The 25,987-nt window shown below is 42.0% G+C and overlaps 1 protein-coding gene across 1 annotated transcript; it reads right to left on the bottom strand.

The window, feature by feature from the left end:
• Positions 1-8,566: 8,566 nt before the first annotated feature.
• CKMT2 (creatine kinase, mitochondrial 2) lies at positions 8,567-23,071 on the bottom strand. Its single transcript, XM_042822977.1, has 9 exons — positions 22,920-23,071; positions 20,674-20,872; positions 19,438-19,533; positions 18,973-19,194; positions 16,630-16,715; positions 14,459-14,582; positions 13,256-13,390; positions 11,391-11,516; positions 8,567-8,686 (listed from the first exon to the last, which is right to left on the bottom strand). Exons 1-9 carry the CDS (start codon positions 23,069-23,071, stop codon positions 8,567-8,569), a joined length of 1,260 nt encoding a protein of 419 aa, XP_042678911.1.
• Between the last annotated feature and the right edge of the window lie 2,916 nt (positions 23,072-25,987).

The raw sequence follows: 25,987 nt of genomic DNA, 5'->3' as shown, positions 1-25,987 counted from the left end.
TCTGTGCCAGGGAAGGTCACGGAACAGATCCTTCTGGAAGCAATGCTAAGGCACATGAAAGGAAGGGAGGTGATACAGGAGAACCAGTATATGGCTTAACCAAGGATTAATCCTGCTTAACCAATCTGGTGACCTTCTGTGACATTGTCACTGCATCAATGAACAAGGGAAGAGCCACTGGTGTCATCCATCTGGACTTCAGTAAGGCCTTTGACATGATGCACCGCAACTTCCTTCTCTCCAAATTGGAAAGATACGGATTTGATGAGTGGACTGTTCAATGGATGAAGAACTGTCTGCAGGATTGAGTCCAGAGAGTGGTGGTCAGTGGCTCAGTGAGTGGATGGAGATTGGTGACGAGTGGTGTCCCTCAGGGTTTGGTGCTGGGGCTAATACTCTTTAATATCTTCATCAGTGGCATTGACAGTGGGATTGAGTGTGCCCTCTGCAACTTTGCTGATGACACCACGCTGTGGGGTGCGGTCAGCACAGCAGAGAGACATGATGCCATCCAGAGGGACCTAGATAGGCTTGAGCAGTCAGGAGAACCTCTTGAAATTCAACAGATCTAAGTGCAAGGTCTTGCACCTGGGTCAAGGCAGCACCCATTACCAGTACAAATTGGGAGATGAAAGGATTGAGCAGAGCTCTGCTGAAAAGGACCTCTGGGTACTGGAGGATGGCAAACTGGACATGAACCAGCAATGCACTTTTGCAGCCCAGAAAGCTGACGGTATCCTGTGCTGCATCAAAGGAAGCGTGGCCAGCAGAACAAAGGAAGTGATCCTGCCTCTCTGCTCTGCATTGGTGAGGCCTCATTTGCAGTACTGCATGCAGATGTGAAGTCCTCAGTACAGGAGAGACATGGACCCGTTCGGGTGGGTCCAGAGAAAATGATCCAAGAGGTGGAACATCTCTCCTTTGAGAACAGGCTGAGAGACCTGGGGCTCTTAGCCTGGAGAAGAGAAGGCTGTGGGGTGACCTGATAGTGGCCTTTCAGTATCTAAAGGGGAGCTACAGAAAAGAAGGGGACAGACTCCTTAGCAGGGTCTGTAGTAGAACAAGCAAAAACAAGCTCAAAGAAGGGAAATTTGGGTTAGGAACAAGGAAAAAATCTTTTACAGGGAGAGTGGTGAGGCCCTGGAAGAGATTGCCCAGTGATGTGATTGATGCCCTGTCCTTGGAGACTTTCAAGGCAAGGCTGGAACAAGACCTAGGCAGCCTGGTGTAGCTGTGGTATCCCTGTTCACTGCAGGGGTGTTGGACTAGATGGCTTTTAGAGGTCCCTTCCAATTCTGAGGATTCTATGATTCTGTAATCTCACCTTTAGCATTCTTGGATTAGTAAATTGACACCCGTTTTTTAGGCAACTGTTAGATGTATATTACCCCTACATGGGGCTGTATTATCAGCTGTCGTGCTTCACAAGTAGCCTGTGAGACATGGGTTGGATATTCCTGGTCTAAAGCCTCTCTTAGGAGAGTTTTTCCATATACCAATCACAGACATGAAATGCTTTGGTGATCTGAGACAGCAGAGTTTGAAATTCAGACCAGCAGATCCTGTGGCCTCTTCAGTAACTCACATTTTGATGTCCAGGAATACTGTAGTCTGAAGTATTTTACATTAGTAAACAGAGAAAGAAGAGCATAAGTGAATCCTTCTCTCTCATTCAAAGAAACTTTAATTTCTACTTAATCCCTTATTATATTAAATATGAATTCAAGCCTTTATAATATGAATTACATAAACTGTATGTGATTTGAAATGTTTGTGGATTTTTATTGGTATGACCAAGACTGTTTCATCCCCCGCAAGCCTGCTTGGCTGACCAGTGCCCCATTTTTCATAGAATCATAGAATGGCCTGGTTTGAAAAGGATCGCAATGATCATCTAGTTTCAACCTCCCTGCTGTATGCAGGGTCACCAGCCATCAGACTAGGTGCCCAGAGCCACATCCAGCCTGGGCCTTGAATGCCTCCAGGGATGGGGCACCCACAACCTCCTTGGGCAACCTGTTCCAGTGCGTCACCACCCTCTGAGTGTAAAACTTCCTCCTATCTCTAACCTAAACCTCCCCTGTCTCAGTTTAAAACCATTCCTTCTTGTCCTATCACCATCCACCCCTCATAAACAGTCGTTCCCCCTCCTGTTCATACACTCACTTCAAGTATTAGAAGGCCACAATGAGGTCTCTGGAGCCTTCCCTTCTCTAAGCTAAACAAGCCCAGTTCCCTTAACCTTTCCTCATAGGAGAGGTGCTCCAGCCCGCTGATCATCTCAGTGGTCCTACTCTGGACTCCTTCCAAGAGCTCTGCACCTTTCTTCAGGGGCCAGGCTATGTTGTGTGTGACACCAATTCTTCAAGATATTTAACTGGTGTATAAATGTGTTTAATAGATCAACTCACATATGTGTATTTAGGTAAATCCATGAGTCTGGAGGAAGTGAATCCTTTAAAGGTTAGCCTGTGGTCAGCTATTGGTAGTGCTGAGCTGCCCATTGTGCTTAAAAAGCCATGTCCAAGTAAGTTTTAATTTCTAGAGTTGAAGATGGAGAAGAATGAAGAACTGAAGAGCTGATCCATTCTTCTGCAATTTTCTTGCTGCTGCTTGGTCCCTTCTTTCTAGATCATTGACCATTTTTGAATAAAGCTGCCGTGTTTCACACAGTAAAGAAAACGATCTGTCCAAACTTACAAGCTGAATTAAATACAGAAGCATAGATTCTATAGGCATGTTAGGTAGCAAAGGAGGGTGCTCCATGCTTCTTCTGATCATTTCAGTCTTACTCCATATACCTATCAATCAATAAACATACAAGTCCTCTGTCTCTACAGAATGCAATTCAGTGGTCTCTGCAGTTTTTTGCTGAGTTCCAAGCAAAATGTTCAGTTGCTTTTAACCCCCGAGGAATTTGGATTACCTCAGATTTAACTGGCTGTCTAGTCTTATCAACATACAGGTCTTGTTAGGCTTTAAGAATTACATATTTTAATTGCTGTGTGGTTGTTATTGATTTCCACAAGGGGCATACATTTTCCTTGTAATTCTGTTCATCCCCCATTGGCTGTTAGTATAACTGAGGAGAAATCCTCATTCAGAAAATGTAACTAGAAAACTGGAAGGGGAGCTCAGACGTCTTGATAAAGACACACATGTAGACAAAGAGGTTGTGGACAACATTTTTACTTCAAAGAGGAACACATATGCAAGAAAGTAAAGTGAAGTTAACTCACATCATTAGTCCTGGACATTTTTCCCTTTATGTGGGAAGCTCATAGGTCCATGTGAGTCCCCAGAAGAATGAATAGGTGATCAAAATATGTTAATGACCCTACTTTACAGTAATAACCTTATTATTGTAAAGAAGCTGTTGTTTTCTCATTAGGAGCCCAGTCTCCAAAAATTAATTACACTAAGTGAGTTAAAAATGTAGTGTCAATAGCAGCAGTATGCTGTGCACTTCTGGCAGTGGACAGAGTTGATTTTGCAGGGCTTCTGTAGTGTATCCAGTGTGCTTCAGTTCACACTGTGTCTTCAAGCATCTTTGCAGAAAAAGAAATGGCTGTGTAAAGTCTTTAATCTTTTAATTAAGCCTTAAACTGAAGATAAGCTGTAAAAGGCATTAGAGTAGAAAGACGAACATTAATTATTTTTTCAGGTCTTAAATTAAATTCCAATAGATAATATTAGTAAAGTAATGTAAATATTAGCTGTAATTTATTCCCCATGTTATCTGCCACCTTTTCTGTTTCCAGAGAAAAAAATATATCAGGTCTATTCAGGTGCATATCAGTCTCGTAAGAGTGACGGTTTCATGAACTTTGAAGGTCTGTCAAGCCAGCTTTTGTTGGGGCAGCGAGTGATTTTAGGTATATTGTATCAGAATATCATAGGTAGAAGCAATTACAGTTGTCAAAGCTGCAGACCTGGCTTTTAAGCGCTTAAGTCACAGTTCAGAAAATGGTTCAGTTCAGCACACACAGTCCCATCCACCAACATCTCCCTTCAGAGAGCTCGCGTAACAGTGATTGCATTTTTTTCTTTAGTCCATGAGTTATATGAGCACTAATGCGTGGAAAAAAGCCAAAACTCAATGATCACATAGTATGTGTGTTGTCAGCCACTCTGATGCTCGCGTTTTGTTTTTATTTCTCAGGAAAAAAAAGAGACTTACTGTATATTCTCTATTGCAGTCCAGTTTTTCTGTACTAGCAGCCCATATTCAGCACTTCAGTGGTGGATAGACCCTTATAACTCGCCAAAAAACTGAACAGCTCCAGGCAGCGTATTTGTTCAATAGCCACAGGACCTGGCTGTTAATAAATGGAAATTAGTCATTTGCATGTGTTGTAGGAGTCCCGTTAGCTAGCAGAGGAATGTTTGAACCCTCTTTTTCAAAGAATCATAGAATATCCCGGTTTGGAAAGAACCCAAAAGGATCAAGTCCAAACTGTCTCAACACAAGACCACCCAAAATTCAAATTATGTCTGAGAGCAATGTCCAAACACTCCTTGAGCTCCATGGACTCATGGCCATGCCCACTGCCCTAAGGAGCTGTTCCATGCCCACCGCCCTTTGGTGCAAGAACCTTTTCCTGGTATGCTGAAGGTATATATATCTCTGTGTGTTTCTCTCCCCTTGGGTTCCCAGACTGGAAGTACCCCTTGGCACTGCCTTCCCTCCCACCTTGCATGAGCAGCCTGATAGACCACTGCTGGGCTGTGATGGGGCATGACCTGGGAGTTTGCTTATGGTGATCCCTAGTTGGCAATATGTTCATCAAGAGGACTGTAAAACTACTTGAGGCATGGGATGTAGCTCTTCTTGGTCTACTTAATCAAATAAATTCTGAAGATTTATAGAGAAACATTGTATGAATCTATTAGGAAGAATTTTATTGGCAGAAAAGGATCTCAGCAATGCAGAATTGGCAACATGGGAAAACTAAAGATGAGAAGGAAAAACTAACATCATATGTCTAGGGCTAGAGCAGCAATCCAGCTTTACAAACCTTTAATATCTTCCTACTGAATCATAATTTGTATGATGCTCACTCTCTCCCTCTCTCTCTCTCTTTTCTTTTTTCCTTGTAACTTTCCAGACTTGCTTTATCTGTCTGTCTATCTATTTGTCTATCTGTCTATCTGTCTGTATGTCTATCTGTCTATCTGTCTATCTATCTGTCTATCTATCTATCTATCTATCTATCTATCTACCTATCTATCTATCTGTCTTCGTCCTGCTGCAGCCATTCTCTGACGCTTATGCCCTGGAAACAGTGCAGCTGCAGCATTGCTCCCTTCAAATTGTCAGTGACGGCTGTACAGATAGCACCCATGCCACAGGATCTGCTCAGCTTGCAGATGAACATAGTCCAGACAGACAGGAAGCTGGTGAGGACTGGGTAAAGTTGTGCAGTTTAACACTAATAGATATTTGACTGTCCAGGTTTCATTTAAAATACTGGAATAAAGAATGAAAAAACATTGTTAATATTAATCAGCTGAGTTACCTTTGCTGACAGTATGAAGGTCATGGGTAGTGACCATGGATAGTGAAAGTTAGCAGAAGTGAAACATGTACACGGCAAATATCAAGCCTTAAAAAAGTGATCTGTACAAGGAAGAATATTTTAATTATGAAGGGTATACTTGGAAGCCAGCAATGTGAAGAAAGCCACAGTTTAATCACAGTGGACTGTGACTCATAATGGGGCATCCCTATTTTGTGAAGGCTTACATTTCCGTGTGTGGTTGGAGCACAGGAAGTCCAGGGCATTTCTCTGACTTATTTCCTCAGTTGCAGGTGTTTTGCCAGAAGTAACTCAGCCACAGGATCAGAGAATCATGTAGGCTGGAGGTCTGGCAGTAGCCCAGCCCAACTCTGCTGCTCCACCAAAGCAGGAGCAGCTTAGATTGGATCGCTGATGTCCTTGTTCCTTCGAGTGTCGAATATCTCCACGTCTGTTCCAGTGCTTGACCACTCTCTTAGTGGAAAAAGTCATCCTAACACCTAACTGGAATTTCCTGTGTCCCACCTTCTGTTTCTGCCTTCTGTTCTATCACCACGGACTTCCAAAAAGCTTGTCTTGTCCATCCTGTGGTGTAGAAATCAGTTATGTACATCAGTAAGATCTCCCCATAACCTTCTTTTCTCCAGACTGAACAAACCAGTTCCCTCAGCCTCTTGTTCTGCATTATGTGCTCCAGTACCCTGCCTGCCTTGGTAGCCCTGACCTGGACTTGCTGCATGCTGTTTGTCTCTCTTTCTTGTACAGAGGAGCTCAAAACTGGACACAGTCCTCCAGAGGTGTTCACATAAATACCACATGAGAAATAATCAGGTACCTCAATTTGTTGGCTACACTCATGTAATGCAGCCCAGTATGGGCAGACTGCCAACTCATATTCAGTTTGCTGTCCTCCAGGACCCTAAGCCCTTCCAAAGCTGCTTTCTCCACATTTGTGCTCCAGCTTGTGCTGTGGAGTGGAGTTACTGTGTTCCAGATGCAGGACTTTGCAATTGCCTGTGTTAAACTTCATCAGATTTCTGTCAGCCTGTTTCTGTGCTAACATTCCCTCTGTACAGCAGCCCTGTTCTCCAGTGTACAAGCTGCTCCCTCTCACTTAGCGCTACAGTGGACTTTCTGACTATTTAATACACCCTAACATCCAGGTCATTATTGAAGGTCTTAAAACAGCATAATCAGCTCTGATATGGACTCCTCAGGAATGAAACTAGCAAATGGCTGCCAGCTGGACTTTGTACTGCTGTCTGTCATCACCTTGCATGTCAGTGCATGGAAAGTGAGACTCTAATCAGAGCACTTTTGGCCCACAGTTGAACTTTCTATTAGCCTGAGCATTCTGGAGAGCTAACACTGAAGTTGTTCCAGATTTAGTGGTTTGCATTCTGTGTGAAGTCAGCAGGCATCTCTTTCCCTTCCCCAGAATTACTTACTGTTATTAATGAATGTTTAGGAAGATTAAAATCATTAGGTAATCCATGTAGTGTAGATGAGGAAGAAACACCAATCAAGTGGAAGCTCCAGCCTGTTTCCAGTAACAGATTTCCTTGAGCAAGAAGCAGGAGTGCACCATGCTATCGATTTAGAAGAGTTGCTAATTCTCCAGTCAGTTCTTAGCATCTGATTGATTTTTAAAGTGGAATTATTATTATTAGCTTTGCAATCAGCTCTTCAGACATGACTCACTGAAGAACTTTCACAAGGGGCTTTAGCTTGGGTTGAAATGGAAGCGTTCGTGAAAGACGCTTTACTAAGGGAATCCTTAACACAAGGAAAAGAATTAAACTAAGATGGGCTGTTCTCAAAAAGCAACAGGTCTTGGCTGTAATACATTTTTCTGGAAGATGGGTTGGCACTAGTCTTCCAAATAGTGGACAGGAGTCATTTTTGGAGAGAAATTCACAGACTCTTCTAAAGGCACAGAAGCTGCTTCAGCATTACTAGGGGTTGGAGGCTGGGAATGTATTAGAGGGGGGACCACAAGCTTATAATGCTCCTCTGGTCTTCTATAGACACACACTCCTGCCCACTCTCACAGGTGCCAGGAAGAGAGATCTGAACCGTCTGTCCTAGTGGCTTGCCACAGTTTCCAAGTTTTCTCAACAGTACTTGAAGAGCTGAAACATTTCTGGCTAGTACTACTGACAGCTCAGCAGCAGCACAGGCAGCAGTCATCACTGCTTATTCTGGGCTTTTTTTTTGGTTGTAGTTTGTTTGGTTTTCTGAGAACTGGTGTTCTGACTGTGGTTACAGTGAAACACTGAGTATGTTTCAATATGCAAGAAGAAGCAATGAGACAATAGCTGTCTGCTGTTTGTTCCTTCCACCCAGCTGCTCACTACATGAAGGCATATCCTAAGCACATCCTCATACATCTCACATAACAATTAGCAGGAGCCTGGTTCCCTGGCAGGCTTGTGTTGGCATAATATCAGGAAATTATTTTGCTGGGGGTTTGAGATGACGTGGTAAATAAGTTTATCTGCAGGTCAGTGCTGGACAGAGAAGTGGCAGCTCCCACACAGAGACACCAGTGAGTTCCTGATGATGGGTCAAGTGCTGGACTTCTGAGACTTATGCCACTGAGTTAACAATTGAGCTGATTATTGTGTCAAAAGAAAAAAACAGCTACCACTTTGCAGCACCTGCCTGGCCGGAAACTGGAGAGAAGAGCATCTGTGAATGAAAATCAGATGCTTATTCAAGACTTCTGCTATTCAAGACTTACGTTACTTATTCAAGAAGTATGTTCCTAAGTGCAAATGCAGGATGGAATTAAGGACTGGTGCTTTTTGGATTATTCAGCTAGAAATTTCCTTATCATTAGTCAAAAAAGAAAGGGAAGCAGGCCTCACAGATGAGTGTACCACCAAGTGTTTGTACTGGTTCATCCTACAAAGACTGTGCAACCAGACACTTAAAGAGACATTAAGTATCAGGCAGTGTTTTATTACACAAGCTATTTGTACAGAGATATACAGAGGTGCCTTTCTGTCAGAAGGGCAGCCAATTACCAGTCATCAGCAGCAAGATCATTTCCTGCCGAACTGTGGCAGTGGTGGTGGCACCTTAATATCTTGACCTTTTTCTAGTTTCTTCTCACAGTCAACTAGGTAATTGACCCCATCAATGACAATCTGGACTAGTTCCACCTAGAGAAAGAAAAAAAAAAGGTAGTATGAGCTTTAAGTAATGCTATTAATAGAGAAAGGAAAAAACTGTCTTGTTCTGCAAGAACAATTACAACTGGCCCCAAGGAGAGTCACAGCACGAGATCACATGCCCTGTGTGACACCAGAGACTTGTACATCTTCACAGACATGGATTAGGACCCTGCATTCTCTTACAGATCACCATAAACTCATGTTCTGTCACAATAACTTGTCAGCTGCCTGCATTCAGGGAAAGATTTCCCACCCACCCTGGCTGGCATGATGGCTTTGCTGAGATGGTTCATCAAGCTCAGAACCCACATTTCTGAAGGAAATACCATCATCCCAAATGCATGCTGGCTCTACACCATGTACCATTCCCTTGTTTTCAACGGAGGTGCTCTTGATATACACTGGCAGAGATGGGATTAGCTTCAGGCCCAGAGCAGCACCAAAACTGGCAATTCTGTATGGCAGAGTGTAGTGATGTCTTTGTAATCTTTTCAAATTGCAGAAGAATCCAAAGAGCCTTGCCCTCATCAGGCTTTCTCCGGGCCCTAGTGCTTTGTTACTGTCACTGTAGCCAGCAAACTATAGTACCAGTTTTTCTTAATTTTCACAAGATGGTCCATTAACAACCGTTAATGACTGGTTTGTTGAAACAGAATGCAAAGACTAAATCCCACTGTTGCTTGATTGTGACAGTCACTGATTTTCAAGGGATTTGTTTTTGCAATGAAGCATGTCAGTGGCTCAGTAGTTTATTATATTGTCTGTTATAGACCAGCTGTTTTGGGAAATCAGAGGTCTGAATTTGCAGCCTCCAGGAGAACAGGAAATTCATATTAAGTTTGCATTGACCACTAACTGAAACAAAACAAAAATACGAAGAATTTTATCTTGCACCTTTGGGAACATAATTCAATTCTGAAAGCAAATTTACCACATAATTGAATTTATTTACTAGAAACTGAAAAAAATATATCTTACAATAAAACATTTTTATCTTGTTGAGTTTCTCTTGTCTTATTTAGATTTCAAAATCTTCAAGGCAGGGATTGTATTGTATCTCCTGGCTCAGTTCTCTGAATGCTTGCTTTATGAAGCATCACTGACTTCAATGGGTGTCTTCATATATAGGAAAAATTTACAGTGCATATACAATAGAATCCCTTAATGAATTATATAGTGTAATCCTTTCATATTTTTTAGTGTTAATTTAGTATACAGCACATACAGTGATGCTTCAGATGTTAATAAATATCTCTGCTACATACTGTTTCTGCATATAATAATGCTAAATAGCTTTTTACTTTTGAATATTTCAGTTTAGATTCACAGGAGCTTAACTGCTTACATTAAACTAAACAAAAAAATTAATTTTCAATGTTCTGTCCAAACACCCCTTGTTAGTGAAGATGTTTAAGGGCATATGTAAATAAGGAAGTAAGGAAGACCTGACTTGCCTTTGTCTCTGAGGCGGAAAATGCAAGACAAGCAAGAAGGCAAACCAGCTGACAAAATGTGAGCTAATTTGATCCAAGCGCAATCCAAGTTCATTATCCCAGGACTGTATTTGTGTTACGAAAACTACCAAGCATCAGGCTGAATTCAGGTGTTGGGTTTCAACAAATTGCATCCATGTCTAAGCTGCCAAAGATTCCCCAGTGCTGTGGTATTCTGGGAAAACACACCTTCACCACACTCATCTGGGAGATGAAAGATAGTTGGCAGAAGATTTGAGGCTATCTACTGGCGGAGTGGTCAAATTGCTGGACTTACAGGGCCTTGACAGATCAGTTTTTCTATCAATCAGTTGTTCTTGATGTGGCCTAGAGTAAACATAACAGAAGCTGTAGCTGTGTCACAGGATGTACAGCCTATGACCTGGAATAACATTCTGGGAGTGCTACTGGAAGGACGCTATAACACTGACACTGCCATTTCTTGACCATCCTTCAGCAGAATTGCTCATAGGAGCTGTTCTGCTTTATAAATATGAAATTGGAATGGGGTCTGGGACCTGAGTGTTCCATGAAAGCAGCCTCCCTGCTAAGATGTAGGGTTGTTTTCACTCTCTGGCTCCACAAATACACATTCAAACTGAAATGTCTTCAAAAATGCGTGAGATGAACTCTTCTCACCATAGTCTACTGCACAGTAGAAGGAATTCAGAGCTGACAAGTCAATATCTTCCCTGATCAAAACCCAGCTCTTTTGTGTCTTCTGCTCAATTTGACACAGGACATGAGAAGATACCAGCAATTTCTCTTTTTATTATTTTGGAGTGAAAGGACTGACCTCATCCTGTTCTCACAGCATGGAGAAAGTGCAAGACTGTGAATACTAAAAGGAAAACAACACATTAATCCTGTCTTGCTTTCTGTACCCAATTTCCTTTGTGGGTTAGGACACAATCCTTAATTATCTCCTTGACATTTTACGGCAGGTCACATTTATGGTGCCTTCTCATGGCAATTTTTTTTTCTCTCATTACCATAACAAGAATATTTGGCAAACACTTGATGCACATGTATAATTTTTTGTTCTGCAAGCATCTTCATTGGATCTAGAAATGCAAACCATCACAATTCCATTGAGGTGACTCTGAGACCAGAGTGAACCCAGTTGAAAGAAAACTGACTTGTTCATTTCAGATCTGTGTAAGGAGCAAGGAGGAAAAAAAGAAAAGGTATCAGGTTACCTCTGATCGACCCATGCGGTCCAGGTTGGAGATATCATACACGTCTGCTACAGCTGCAGTATCCACCCCACCAGTGCCACGCTTTTGCAGCCTCAGATTCTCCAGGATTTTTGGAAACCTAGGATCCTAGCAGAAAAACAGATTTGTGTTTACAGCCTTTTAACCTGTGCATTGTGCAGAATCCTTGTAATGCTTTTATACATGACTTAATGTGTAGCATCTCCAGACACACAGGCAGTTTTCTCAGTCCTTATTTACAGCAGGCACATCCAACCCACAGCCTGCAGGTCGCATGTGGCCCAGCCCACCCCCTGCTGCAGCCACTGCCCCACACCACTGTGGCAGCAGCTCAGCACCACCAGGCATCTTGGCCTGACCCCAGGCATGCACCCGTCACTCACAACAGCCGCACAGCAGTGCGTGATCAGCACTGTGTGGGCTGTAACCAGAGCATGCACTGCAGTGTATAACTGTATGCACTTGGATACACTGGCTGAACACAGTTCTGTGAACTGCAAAAAATATGCAGCACTGCTTTCTGTTGTGATGAAGGAATTTGAGAATAGACTCCGAGATTGCTAAAAAAAGTCATCTCAGTTTATGTTTGTGACTCCATTTTCAGTCGATAGAAATACATGACCTGCAAATTTTAAAATGGAATATATAGAGTTGCAATCAGATATTCAACTCAACAATCTGATCATGTCTCTATTGGACTTCTATAAGCCCCTCTAATCAGAGAGAAATACCCCTTGCTTCAGAAGGGGTACCTTGTTCATGTCATTGCTTTTGGTACCTTTGTGAACAACTGCTTTCAAGGGTGAAGCACAGGAAAAATAAACTTGTCAAAAAGCTCTGATGAACACTTTGAGACCTCACTAAGAATTGCCACCACTGCCATCAAACTGGGGTAATATATTAGGTTCCAAAAACAGGGTGACGTATCCCACTAGTTTTATGGTTTTGTTGCTCAAATACTCTATAAAAAAAATTGAATGTTTTGTTACTTATATATTAACTATATTAACTATATAGAGCTGCTCTGAAAGTAACGTCTCCTATTTTATGATGTTGTTCCACAACATCAGAAGCAAATGGTGGTGGTGAGGCAGTAGGAACTGAACATTCCTACCCATATTCTGTTACATTTTGTTGCCTTGTGACAGATGGTAGCAGGGGGACAGCCTGGCAAAATCGGTGCAGAACGTGGAAGTGCATATGTAGCAAATGTGTGGAATTGTATTCCCACATGCAGGAAAAATGGCACCCACTGACATTCAGTGATGCTTGCTGAACATTTCTGGAGATCAACCAGTGGATGTGACTACAGTAACAGCAACAGTACATCACCTCCACTGGAGCAGATTTTTGTAAGAGTGACATGCAAGTTCTTGTTTATTGCTGGTGAAATTGCAGAGCTAATGGTGGAGACTGTGTTGAAAAAGAGTGCTTTGTAGCTGAGAATTTGCTCTATCAAACAGTGTTCTTGTGCTCTTTGTATCTGTTGTAGTTTCCATGAAAATAAATAGGAGGTATTGCCTTCAGAGAAATCCATATATATGCTGCCCAAAACAATTCTTCGTCGCTCAGTGCAGCCCAGGCAAGCCAAGCGGTTTGACTTACGGATTACAGCCTGTCTTGGCACTGTCTTCTAAGTACATTAATTTCCATAACAAATACAATAATTTGCAGAATAAAAGTTTGCTTAATTAGTTATACATAATCCTTGGGACCTTGTTATATATCACACTAACACGAAGTCTGTGTAAGCTGTCATTTTGCATTTGTTTCTCTGTGAATCATTTGTTCCTCAGTAAATCAGAAGAGCTGACCTATGTCACTAGCCTTTTAAATGAATCATGTACCTTGCTAAGCTTGGGCAGCTTGACATGGACTCCAGCACGTAAACCAGTTCCCAGGTTGGATGGACAGGTCAGAATGTACCCGAGGCGTTCATTCCACATGAATTCCCAGCCCCGTTCTTTAATTAATCTTTCAACCTATGAAGACAATAAGCGAGAAAGTGAAAAGAAAGTGTTACATATATATCATGTTCTAAGATATTTCCTTGTACCTGAGATTCTTCTCATCACGTGCATGTGCTGATGGTGAGCTCCACTAACACTAATGCACAAATACACGCCTGAATTCAGTCTGGTCCATGCCTTTTGCAAACACCAGATGCCAAATTCTTCACTGAATAGTACAAGAATTTCTTCATTATTTTCTCAGTCATTAACTTGTAGATTCTTGGTCACTTTATCACAAAGCTCCCTGTTTTGTATTGCCTTAGCCCATGAAGTCATATGTTCACCTCAGAATTATGGCCTTTGCAATGCATTTCTAACCTTAGGAAGATTGCAATTCACAAAAGCCTCAAAGCCTCAAACATACGGATTAAAAAACAAACAAACAAACAAAACGGAGCTACAGGTGAGTTTTCTATCAATTCTGGAGTGGCTCCTGACTCTTAGGAGAAGGTACTTGACTTACTTATGCCTAAATTTAATTATATTCCTTCGCAGTTCAGATGAAGTACGTGTGCCAGGGTCACCAATGGGGAGAAATGATTGTTCTGTGTAACACTGACAGTTTTGGAGACAATTAGTGTTTTATGTACTCTGGCAACCTATGCAGGAAGAATGGGAAGGAGGAGCAGAGTCTTATGCCGTGTCGCCTGCCCCACTGCACCTTCTTTGCACATTGTCTGTGGGGGACTAAGTATAATCCTTTTTCTCAGAAAAAGAAAGAAATTTTTCTCTGTCTGAGCAGTACATGGGGCTAACTAATGCGGCCTGCTTGTAGCCATTCCCAAGTTGTCTGGACAGTGCTGTTCTAGCCTGTGTACCAACACATGAAGGCTGTTTTTGTCTTTAGGAGTAGCTGACCGTTTTCTCTGCAGCTCAGCTATCAATTTCCCTTTGTTCCCTTCTTTAACTGCACTAGTGTGTTTTGCTTTCGGGACTGATGTTACTGTTGCCCCTGGAGATGCCAGTATGAACCATGGTAAGCATTGCTGATAACTGCCCAATTGCAACCAGGCAGGAAAAACAAAGTCTAGTTCTTACCTCTTTTAAGCCACGGCAAAATCTTTCAAACACCCGTTTCATATTTCCACCCTTCTCCATGGAGATCACTCTGGTATGGTCCTCTTCATTAATCCAGATGAGAAATGTCTTATCGTTGTTATGCCTGGTTGAGAAGTGCTACTTTAAAGCATGAGACAAATGCAGTTCTCTCTCCACCCACCTTTATTGCAGCTTTTCAGGACTTTGTGGAAGATAAGTGCAGCAAAGCAATATTGCTCTGAAAAGTGAGGGTTGAGATAAGAGGAACATGTTGTCTCCCAGCTCAAGCACAGCTGGTGGAGATCAAGAGGAAAATACCAGCCCTACATCCACTGTCTGTGAGCACGTTCTTTATTGATCTCTGTATACTGTGCAGCTAGGAAAGAAAACTGATGCTGCTGGGGGCCAGGCTCTGTGCCTTTACTTAGCTATGTTCTTTACTTCAAATCTCTGAGCTTGCTTTCCCACTTGGTTGCACTGTATGGCCACATCCATGGAGTTACATGGAGGACAGCATCTACATGTGGGCACTGCACTGGAGCTGCTGGGTCATCAGTCAAGCTACAAATCCTGAAGTTAGCTACTCCTACTTTAAACAATTCACTGTAGCTAAGCATGTAAAGAGCCAGGTTAAACCCAAGGCAATTTTTAGTAGCTTTCTTCCACTTTCTCTGTCTTATCCACAGTCTTTCTTGCAGCATGTAGTATATGTCTGGCAGGATCAGACTCCTTTGTACAAATACTGTAATATTACCAACTTTGAAACATATGAAATGTGGAAGTTTAGTTCTCTAAGCATGATTTTCAGCTTATTTGCCACTGTGAAGCCTTTTGCTGACACAGAACTGTGCAGGTACAAACATCCTGTGCCCTGACATTAAGGTTACCTGAGACCCAGATCCACTAACAAACTTTTCAATCTTACTATTTCTTTCTACTGAGTATTTCACATGTAAAACAAGCCCAATTGTATTCAACTTGGGATCACTGGATAGTCTACATTGGTAGCACTTTTTATGTTTGTAGAAACAGCAGATGGGGTGCCTCAAATTTATCACCTTGTTGGAGCAAGCCTCTTTCTCAGATATAAATGGGGACCAGGGAACCAATCTGAAGTTTATTGAAACAGAAATCCTCACAGATTTCTAACAGGTCATTAGTGTTCACGAGTGGTCGGGTTCCACAGTGCCTGCTCCCAAGCAGAAAGCAGCTTTAGTTTGTTTCAGTAATTCTGGATGTGCTGAACACGAGCCAGTGTTCCCAGTGTGGGGAAGAAATTTCTTCTCCCACATCAAGACTCAACATCTCTGAAAGTCTTGACCATTCCTAGAGCAAGGAGATAAGCTAGATTACTTCTCATAGTTCTTTCTGCCTACTTTTTCAAGATTAAAACGTTTGGTAACCCATAGACATGTAATAGGAGAGATGCAGATGCACTGCACAGCCATCTGCATTGTCTTCTAGGCAGTGTGCACTGATCTGGGGGCTTTTATTTCATTATATCCATAGAAAATATTCTGTTTGTGCACAAAACCTATCAACTGCGTTGTGAAAGAAGGAACAGACCCAGAAGAAAACGGGAAATTCAGCTTCTGCTATATACCATCTTTGCCCAGGTCATTTGGAAAGGAAGTGTTACTTTCAATTCAGGGAACTGATAAAACACCCTGTCTACTGAGACAGGAGGCAGGAATCAGTGATGCAGTGTCCTGCAGCTGTATGGCCAGTGGTTTCCAGCTGTCAGCATCACTGCTGACTGCTGTTACAGCTGCTTTCCTAAACTCAGCTATACTGGTTTCATAGTGACTGATAGGCCTTTTCCCAAATCAAATTTATAACTAGAAATAGAAATAGAAATAGAAATAGAAATAGAAATAGAAATAGAAATAGAAATAGAAATAGAAAAAATTGGAGATAAAGACCCAAAGAAGGAGCCATGCTTATGTTGTAGTGTTGTACTGATATTATTAGAGAGTACATGAAAATATTCTGTGAACATAAAGGTCTTATTTACTTCCCTTTCTTGGATATTTTAATTAAGCAAGAATTTATTATTTTTTTAAAGCAACTAAATATGCTGTGAGTATCAGGATAGCATGGCTGCAAAGCTAAGACAAGCAAGGAGAACAGTAATACAATCTTTAAAACACAGCAGATGCCACACAACATACCAGATTCCTCTGGCATCTGGCCAGTCACGAGCCATCCCAGCACATGTCAGCAGAGGGGACACTGGCTTGTCAAAGAGAAAGTGATCCTAGCCAAGGAAATGGGGCCAGAGAGAAAGGGAGAGAGAGAAAAGGAAACAAAATTCAAGTTCATTCAGGGAAGCAGTATAATTTGTATCAATACATTTTACATGAAGGCAATCAGTGTACAAGTAAATGATGTAGTATACCCTATGAATCTGGTTCCTTCTTGTGGAAGCTTAAAGCACATTACCCAGGTGAATTTTCCTGAATCTTGCAGGCTCTTGATTGGCAATGTACAAGAGTGTTTTCCCAAAACACTTCTTGTAGGGGAAGCCAATTAGCCTTTACAGACTGCAGAATATCCAGTGGCAGTTTTGAAAAGAGGTAGCACTATGCTGGGCTCAACCTCTGGCATCACAGCCTTGTGCAGCTCTTCAGCAGTGATGCTGTCTCCAGTGTTAATAAACTCAGCACTCAGTGTGCCACAGACTTGTCATATTTCAATTATTTTTTTTTAACTGAGATTTCTTTTTGTTTCAAAGCGGATAAGATTTTAATGGGTGTGCTGAAAAATAATTAGTTCTCAATTCCTCAAACACTGCCTTGTCAAATATTGTATGTGGTTGTTTTTTGGTTTTTTGTTTTTTTTCCCCTGGAGTTTAATTAAGATTAATACCAAGGCTATCCAGAATAAATTTGACATGATAGACAAGCTAATAAAATTTACTTTCTTTTCCCCCTTAGTGGAGAATTTTCGACTTTCATCTCTGAATGCTCTGTGATAGGCACATGCAGGGGAAAACGATATGGAGTTCCACAGGGACGAGACATTTATTTTCTCTACCTGCTCTATTCTACACTTCTGTTTGAGAAAAAAAGTCATCCTTTTGCAAGTGAACAGCAGAGTGCCATTACTTTCTTGTACAAGCATATGGGCCAAACCTTCAATGCCTTCTGTGCTGAGTGCACTCATTTTGTCTTAGAGAGATCAAATAGTGCCTGCTAAACAGTGACAGCAAGCTCTAAGATACACGTTGGGGTTTTGAGGTCCTAAAGTACTGAAGGGAGAAGACAATGTTATGAGTAAAAGATAGAACCTGGGGTTACAAGGTTCAATGCCCTGATTTTTATTAATTGGCACTACTGTAAAAGCTAGCAAAGTAAGGCAAAATGCTGAATCGGTGAACCTATTCCACCTCCCCAATAAGTTACCCTTGAACTGCAAAGGAATTTGATTTTCCACAGCCCTGTTTTGATCTCTGCCTTCTGAAGAGCTCTCTCCTGCTGAAAAGGGCAATGGAGTAAAGTTCACACAGGTAACCAACATCTTGCCAATAAATATATCACCAGGAACATTCAATAAAAAACATTTCTGACCTTACATAATGCATAACTCCTGGTTAATCCAGACTATAACACCTGATTGTAGTGTTATAAATAGTTATGCTACTTCATCAGCTGCCTTTGTGTTGATGTAACAAATAACTGTGTCGTAAATATAGCTAACAGGGTACAGACATTCCTTTGGATATATAAAATGCACATGCAACATTTGTGTTGTTTTGTTGTTTTGTTTTCATTTTTTAAAACAATCTTATAGATTTTTATGATTTTTAAAATCTCAACATGAATCCCTGTTATGGGTTTTCAAGGTGATTGTTATTTGTGCTAGGTTAGCACTTGGAAACTTTGGCTGCCTCAAAACATCTCTGCAGAACTGAACAATGACATAAATCCATGGTGGAAATCTTTGTGTTTCCGTCTCTGTGACAATGAAAATTGCTTTTGACCCTTCAAGTTCATAAGTGCATTTGTAGGACTGGGAAAAGGCCATAGGGTGCAGTTGGCTACAACCATTCCAGGGAAAGAATTCATGTGATTTTGACATAAAGCAGTTATAGATTAAAGCCCCAACCCCGGCAGTCTGGAATACAAATAATATATAATATTTTAATACGTAATACTTGTAGTTAGAATGGTTATTAATATAGGAAATGTCAATCTTTGAGCAAGAAAATAATCAAGGAAAAGTTCTGTTTATTTGTCCAAAGAGGTGGCAGCAGCATCCACATAAATTTCACAAAGAGCTTGATATCCAGAACATAACTCCATGTGCCTACACATAGAGTCCATGTGTATAACCAAAACACAGACCCTGGATAATTTGCCATTAAGTTAAAAATATTGCTGGGCCAATAACCACTGGATTAACACTATGATTATCATCCTTAACTACAAGGAAGGCATGTACCCTACAGGAAGGTGAAGGTAAAAATAAACAAGGGTAAGTGTAGACAGTGTCAGCTCTGGAGCTGTACTTACATCAATAAGCTGCTGCTGATCCCTCTCAGACATGTTGGTCAAGCTGTAGTACTTTCCAGCAAGGTCTCCCTTCAGCCCAGCTAGGGCAGTTACCACAACGTTTTCCACCTCTCTCCTCTCAGCCCTGGTGCAGGCAGGAGGAAGGCTCAGGCCACGAATGCTGCGGCCAGTGCGCACACGTGATGAGAGGACATAGTGCTCATCAAAATAGCCATGGGTGATCTGAAGGAAGAATATGGGATTTTATGGTTGATGCATGCTGTTTTGCTACACTTTTAGAAGAAAAATTCCAACCTACAAAATGCGGTACGTCCTTCTGCCTGAGGATCTTGACCCAGGATATGGCAGAGTAACCAACTGGTCCTTCAGTTGAAGGTCCCACCACGGATGGAATACTACAGCAGCAATACTGTAACTGTGGGAAGCAGTCCTGATCTTCTACTTCCTTATTATTTTCAGTCTTACCTTGGATGCATCCAGGTCTGTATGGTGCTTCATGGTTCGTGGATCATAGCCGTTATGTCTTGCTTTAATGACAGGGTCAAAAATCTCAGCAAACACCTATGGAAGTCAGAAAAATCAGTAGAGAATCTGCCACACCACAGAAACAGTCGAAAGCATGAGCCTCAGCCACAGGAGAAACACTTTGGCATAGACAGGGAGCTTTGCAAATGCTGACAGGGGTAAGTATGAAAAGGGCATTTTGACCTAGACAGCGCTCTGTAGCGGTTGCTGATCTTCACACAAAATGAAGGTGTAATAGCAGATTACAAGCCTGCTTTGGCTACCACAGACAGGCATGGAATGTTGTGACAACCAGACTAGATTTCAGAATGTATTGCCAACTAGAATACATAGAGTATCTTGGCAGCTTGCCTCCTGCTTTTAGGTCATTCAGGACCAATACCATGATCCTCGTTAGAGTCACATGTCAGCTGTGGCCACAACCACACCTTCATTCAGTCATGGGTCAGTAGCCACAGCAGCTTTTCAGGGTAGCCACCACATCTGTAGGGGAAAACTGAACTGCAGGAGCTGATAACCCAGAATGTCAGAAGTCCCAGTCCATCTTCCATGGCCCAGCATTTGGGATGCTGTTAAGAGACCATGTAATAATAGGTACCATTGTGTAGTAGGCTGAAGGAAGCAGATTAGAGATGTCAAGAAAAATAATAATTTTCTTTTTTTTCCTATTCTTCTTACTACTTCAGTGTTAAGTAAACCTGTCCGTCTTAATGCTGTCTATTTTCTTCTTCTGTCATGATCCAATAGCTGTAGCTTAAAGGTGTCTGGCAAATCCCAGAAGACATTTTCATTTCATTTCTGCCTTAGGTGTTCCACAATACAATTTCCACATTACCTTCATCTTGTGTATCTCAGGGTTGCATAGTTTTGCCATAAACTAAGTTTAGCAGTAGGAAGAAGGGCTGCTGCTGGAGGCAGGTAGAATATTGCTCTAAAGCAGCTGTACTTTATTAGCTTTGACTGCAGCAGAGAGGGTAGATGTAGCAATGCCTCATGTTTTTGCGTTTTCTCATGTGGAAGAGTAGGGAATGCATTGTCTTTATAAACATGGCCTGCCTCTTACGTGCTCTCTGGAGTGTTATTTATCTTAGGAGCGCATACCCTGCCAGGAAGCGGTGTTCAACTAATGACCATAAAAACAGCAACAAACACAGTAATTTTATGAAAGCATTTTACCTCATAGGATTCTTCATCACCTGCAACCATGCCGACAGTTTTAATGAAAGGATGGCCAGGATTGTCTACCCCGGTTTGGATGCACTGGTCCAGGCTGTAGCCATTGGGAGTCAGCTTGTCCCTCAGCTTAGCATAAATGGCTGGGGTGAGACACTCAGCCATGCAGTTGTTGTGCTTGCGAAGATCTGGATAGTCTGCACTGAAGAGAAAAAACATCCCAAGCAGTTAACACTGTAACTTTGAACGGTGATCTTTGCTAGTTCACAGAATTATTAAAGGGATCATGACATATGAAGTATGCTGCAAGACTTGACAGTAACATTAGTTCTTTGTTTATATGTTGCACCAAATTTTAGGAGAGGAGGAACATTCAGGTCACTCCAAATGCCCCCAAACTTTGCACAGATGAATAATCCCGCATACAATTGCAGCTTTCTGCTACCTGCAGCAACCATAAAATAATCTTGATGAGCTTTAAAAATGTACCAAACCCCACCAATTCTCTGCTGAGACACTCCTCGTCAGAAATAAATGAGTTGTAATGTTGTTTTGTTAGGCAGGAAGGGAATTAAGTTGAAAAAGGATTTGTAATTCTAAGACAAGGTACTCTCACAGCTGTGTGGATATCAGTGGGACTGTCTGGTCTCTGTCAGTGGGAAAGCTAACTTATCTGCAATACCTGCTGTTTCTGTACTTGTATTACTACTGTTTATGTAAAGCTGAACCATATTCCAAGCCAGGAAAAATCATAGAATAATAGAATCTTTGAATGGTTTGGGTTGGAAGGGACCTTAAAGTCCATCAGTCCCAATCCCTGCTGTGGGCTGGTTATCCACCGTCAGCTGAGGCTGCCCAGGGCCCCATCCAACCTGACCTTGAATGCCTCCAGGGATGGGGCACTCACACCCTTTCTGGGCAGCTGTGCCAGGGTCACTCTCACTGTGGATGATTTCCTTCTAACATCTAACCCAAATCTCTTTCAGTTTAAAGTCATTATCCTTCGTCCTGTTACTCCCTGACACAGATTCCCTGTCCAGCTTCGGACCCCTTTGGGGACTGGTAGGTCACAATGAGGTCTCTCCTCCAATATACTGCACAACCTTAACTTTCTCAGGCTCTCTTCACAGGAGAGGTGCTGCAGCCCTCTGACTCCTCATAGCTCTCCTCTAGACTCATTCCAACAGATCCATGTTCTTCTTAGATAGTGGGCCCCAGAGCTGAACACAGTACTCCAGGTGGGATCTCACAAGGGTAGAGTAGAAGGACAGAGTCACTGTTCACACCTCTTTTGATGCAGCCCAGGATATGGTTTTCTTTGTGGGTTGCAAGCACACAGTATTGGCTTGTATTGAGCTTTTCATCCTCCAGCAACCACAGGTTCTTCTCTGGGTTGCCCTCAATCCATTCTTCACCAAAAACATTCATGTTTGGGATTGCTCCAACACAGGTGCAGCTTGGTCATGTTCAACTGCACAAAGTTTGTACAGGCCCACCTCTCAAGCTTGTCAATGTCTCTCCGGAAGGTATCTCTTCCTTCCAGCATTTTGACTGTATCACTCAGCTTGGTGTTCTCCACAGAATGGACATATTATGCTTATTAAGGCATTTTTGCAATCAAATCATACCCCACCTACCTTGTAACATTTTGTCTGATGCATAACCCTATTATTTCCATTGGAATTTATTTTAACTAATGTACACTACTTGAGAAAAAGAGATTGGCAGAGCCTGATCACTATTGTTTTTCACAAATATTGCCAGCAAAATCAACCTGTACATTAAGGTCTGTAGTTAGTTTCTAATCATCAGCCAACCACTTTGCAGCAAAATTAGGAATATTTCAAGTGCTGTAATTACACAGGAAAATTTTTTGCTACTTGAATGATGAAAGTATGTTCACAGTTCCTAAAGGTAGAGTCTGTACTGTCAGCCAGTCCCAACAGTTCTACATAGCTGATGAGATAAAATAGGACTAATTTAGTGTTTTGCCAGAAATTTGAAGTATTCTGTAGGCTTGTCACTGTTTGGCAGTGTTTTTTGGAGTGTTGATACTATCACACACCCCTGCTTTCTTGTCTTGAGAGTCACTGTTGGTGTAAAACTGAGGTGACCAGCAAAGGGTGTTGTTTGTCAGGTTGTCAGTCCTCAGGCACACAGACGGGGTGACTGCATGAGGACTCTGCTGCTCTGATGAGGATCTTCCTCCTCCGTGGAGCCCAATGGGATGCCTAGCCTATAGCGCCCACCTGGGAGGGAAGAGCTTCCGCTTCTCATGCACAGCAGCTTTCACATTTTGCTGGTTGAGGAGGTACCCAGTGGTGAGTACCCCTGTGCCTGCTGCTGCAAAAAGTGCAGCAGTTGCACGGCCAGCCAGGAGACGACCAAAGGTGCCAGCCATCCTTCTTGGAGGACACGATCTCTGCAAGAGAAAGCAGCCCAGCATCAACTCAAAAACCCTCTCACAGTGTGCATGACAAATAAACCATCAATTTTAACAGTGTCCCTGTAAAAGAAGCAATCTACTTTTATGGTAGGTTTGCACTGAAGTAGTGTGTTCAGACAAAATGGTTCGTGTTTACTGCATTTCTCCAGCTACATAGCATTGTCAAATCCTAGAGTTATCTAGGCTGGAAAGGTACCTTTAGTAGAATTGGAAATTGGTTGGCTTTTAGTTCTGTATTGAGCACACAATTCTAAACCAGTGTATTTATTTATTTATTTATTTTCACGACTTAGGGCTATAATTAAATCCTTTAGTTTGCTCCATAGCAACAGCATGTTATCTGGAGACATATTTTCAGTGACCAGTAAGTCAGTACGGCAAGATGCAGTAAAGTATGGTCACATGTGATGGGATGTGACACTCATGAATTTCTTTACAGTGCTATCACCAACAGAACCCCCATGCTTTTTCTGCATTACCTTGGCCTGTTAAAAATTGTGCTTTTTCTGCTATAGGACTAAAGTTGGAGTAGGCTATAAATCACTGCAGGAAGGAGTGCTCAATATGCTTGAATCCTGAAAACCCTGACTGGCATGGGAATGGGAATAAAGGTCAACTCTTCGCTATCTTTTTCAGTAAAAGAGCATGTTCCATCAAATAGGAGCAAAAACCAAAATGAAGGTAGGCAGCTCTATACAACTGTCATGGACTTAAGGAACTCCTTGTGAAAGGACAATGTGGGTAAGTGGTGTGCGTGTCTTCAGCGATACTGGATGAGCACGTGGAAGAGAAATGAGCTGTGTGCGTGTAGCAGACAAAATGAAACAGGCTAACAAAATTCCTGGATCTGGCAGCAGCTGGAAGCCATGGGGACAATGTGGACAGAGCATTGCATACTTTGTTCCACTTTCCTCAATGAGCTACTGGGCTACCTACATTTTCTCCTGCTCTGAAACACTATAATCATTTTTAACACTTAAAAAGCTACAGAAAATATACAGAAGTACCTATTAAGCATCTATAACAGAAGCTTTCTGAACAGCAAATATAGCGTCAGAAGGCCATGTATAATGACTTCTTTAAGACACAAAGAACAGAAGCACACTACAGATAGCAGTTTCTGACTCCCAGCCGCTCAAAAACTTGTGACTTCTCTTCTTTCAGGACAAAGAGTGATACTCTTTTACCTTCACACCACGTGTCCTGCACAAAGATCTAGAATAAGAACAAATGTAATGGTTACTTGAATCCGCAGTGATCCAGAGGCAGACAGCAGCACCAGTAAAATAATCCAGGCTTTAAAAACCTGTTAGGAATCCATGTGCCCAATTATTTATAATTTATTATTCCCAGAAATGTGTTCACAGCTCAGCCATGAGTTTGATTAAACCCAAGCACTATCTCAGTCTAGCAGAGAAACTAGCATGTTCTGGAAGTCTGAAGAAAATGCTGGTCTTTTCCTTCCCAGAATCAGAATGCAACCAGTTTTGCAAGTGACTTGGCTCCTGAGAAGGTGTATGCTGTGTTTAAATCAATAACACAAATTCCAATTTGTGTTGCTGAAGGAAACATTTTCTTAAAAAGGGGCTCTGACAAGTCCCGTTTGGGAAATGGACATGGAAGAGTCCCTGTTGTTTTGTCATGGCTTTATCAATGTATTGATATTTGTTTGTATAATCTCTTCATAATTTTTCCACATGAAGTTAAAAATCTCACTTGGTTTTTTTTTTAGTGAGCGTGGATTTCCAGCAGGCCACTCCCTTTGGACTGTGTGGTGGAGCCCCTCTGAGCTCTGCGAGTGCCTCTACTCTATCAATGCCTTCATTTTGGTGACAGCTGCAGGATGGGCTCTTGCAGCTGTACCAAAAACAAAGTGGGAGATGGTAGGATTGCAAATCAAAATGAAGTATTGGGTCTGTGGTGGATAGTGCTTGTGTCTTATTGCACTGTAGCTTCTGCAACCCATGCTCTGGAAATATTTGCTTGTGACTAATTTGAGGAGAACTATTAGTGCTATACCTCAGTGTCTCAGAAACGATGCATTTTCTTAACAATGGTATGTGTTTGTAGTTCTGTTTCACAGATGCTGTCCCTACTGCATGGAATTGGCCTACAGTCAAAATGTTGCCCTGAAAACCCAAAGCTGTGCACATGTCCCTTTGCAGACAGTGACACCATCCCTCCAGCAGCCCCAGGCACACATCAGCTGTGAATCTTTTTGGTACATTCTGAATACTGCATTACTTCAAGGGGCCAATCTGATCCACACACCTCATTAAACTATAGGAGTCACATGTATTTAGAAGGCCACAAGAAGGAGTGTATTTAGAAGGCCACAAGAGCATGTGTCTATGCATTGTCTTTTGGACTGTGTTGTCTTCCATCAAGTGTACTTGCTTCCTAGGACACTTTTTCCTTGGTGGATCATGGAAAACTCTCCCCCTCCCCAAGGCAGGCTCTGATTTACCTTATAGATGCTTCTCTAAGAGCTCCTAAAGCCTCCAACACTGGAGATGCCACAGCCGGTGTAGGAGAACGACCTAAAAAAAAAAAAAAAAAGATCAGAGTGAGGCAGGATTTTTTTATTTTGAACAATGTCAATCTGCACACCTGTTGGTACAACTTAAGTGTCACCTCATTACATTTCCTTCTCCAGACATAAAAGCATAGTGAGCAGTTTGTTTTCTGTCTGAAAGGGCCGTGGCCATTCAGCTTTCGGAGTCTGCAGTGTGGCAGTGATGTTGCAGGGACCACTGCTGGTGGCTGATGAATGTGAAGGGACTGGCAGAGCAAGAGAGATGGAATTTTGTGTGGGAGAGAAGAACAGTATCTTCTGGGGTGCTCTGAAAAGAGGTCTACAGTCTTTTCTAT

This window comes from Centrocercus urophasianus, unplaced genomic scaffold (assembly GCF_019232065.1).
Source record: "Centrocercus urophasianus isolate 14NV4802_14NV808 unplaced genomic scaffold, USGS_Curo_1.0 seq_21, whole genome shotgun sequence".
Taxonomy (NCBI): domain Eukaryota; kingdom Metazoa; phylum Chordata; class Aves; order Galliformes; family Phasianidae; genus Centrocercus; species Centrocercus urophasianus.
Note: the sequence above shows the minus strand (reverse complement) of the source record. Positions and strands in the feature narration are given on the sequence as shown.

Excerpts from the sequence above, each read along its gene's own strand:
- CKMT2 (XM_042822977.1), bottom strand. The coding sequence starts at position 23,071 with ATGGCTGGCACCTTTGGTCGTCTCCTGGCTGGCCGTGCAACTGCTGCA. Across the intron at positions 14,583-16,629 it reads CCAGATGCCAGAGGAATCTG|GCATAACAACGATAAGACAT; the intron begins GTATGTTGTGTG and ends CTTCTCAACCAG. Across the intron at positions 13,391-14,458 it reads TTTGCCGTGGCTTAAAAGAG|GTTGAAAGATTAATTAAAGA; the intron begins GTAAGAACTAGA and ends TTGTCTTCATAG.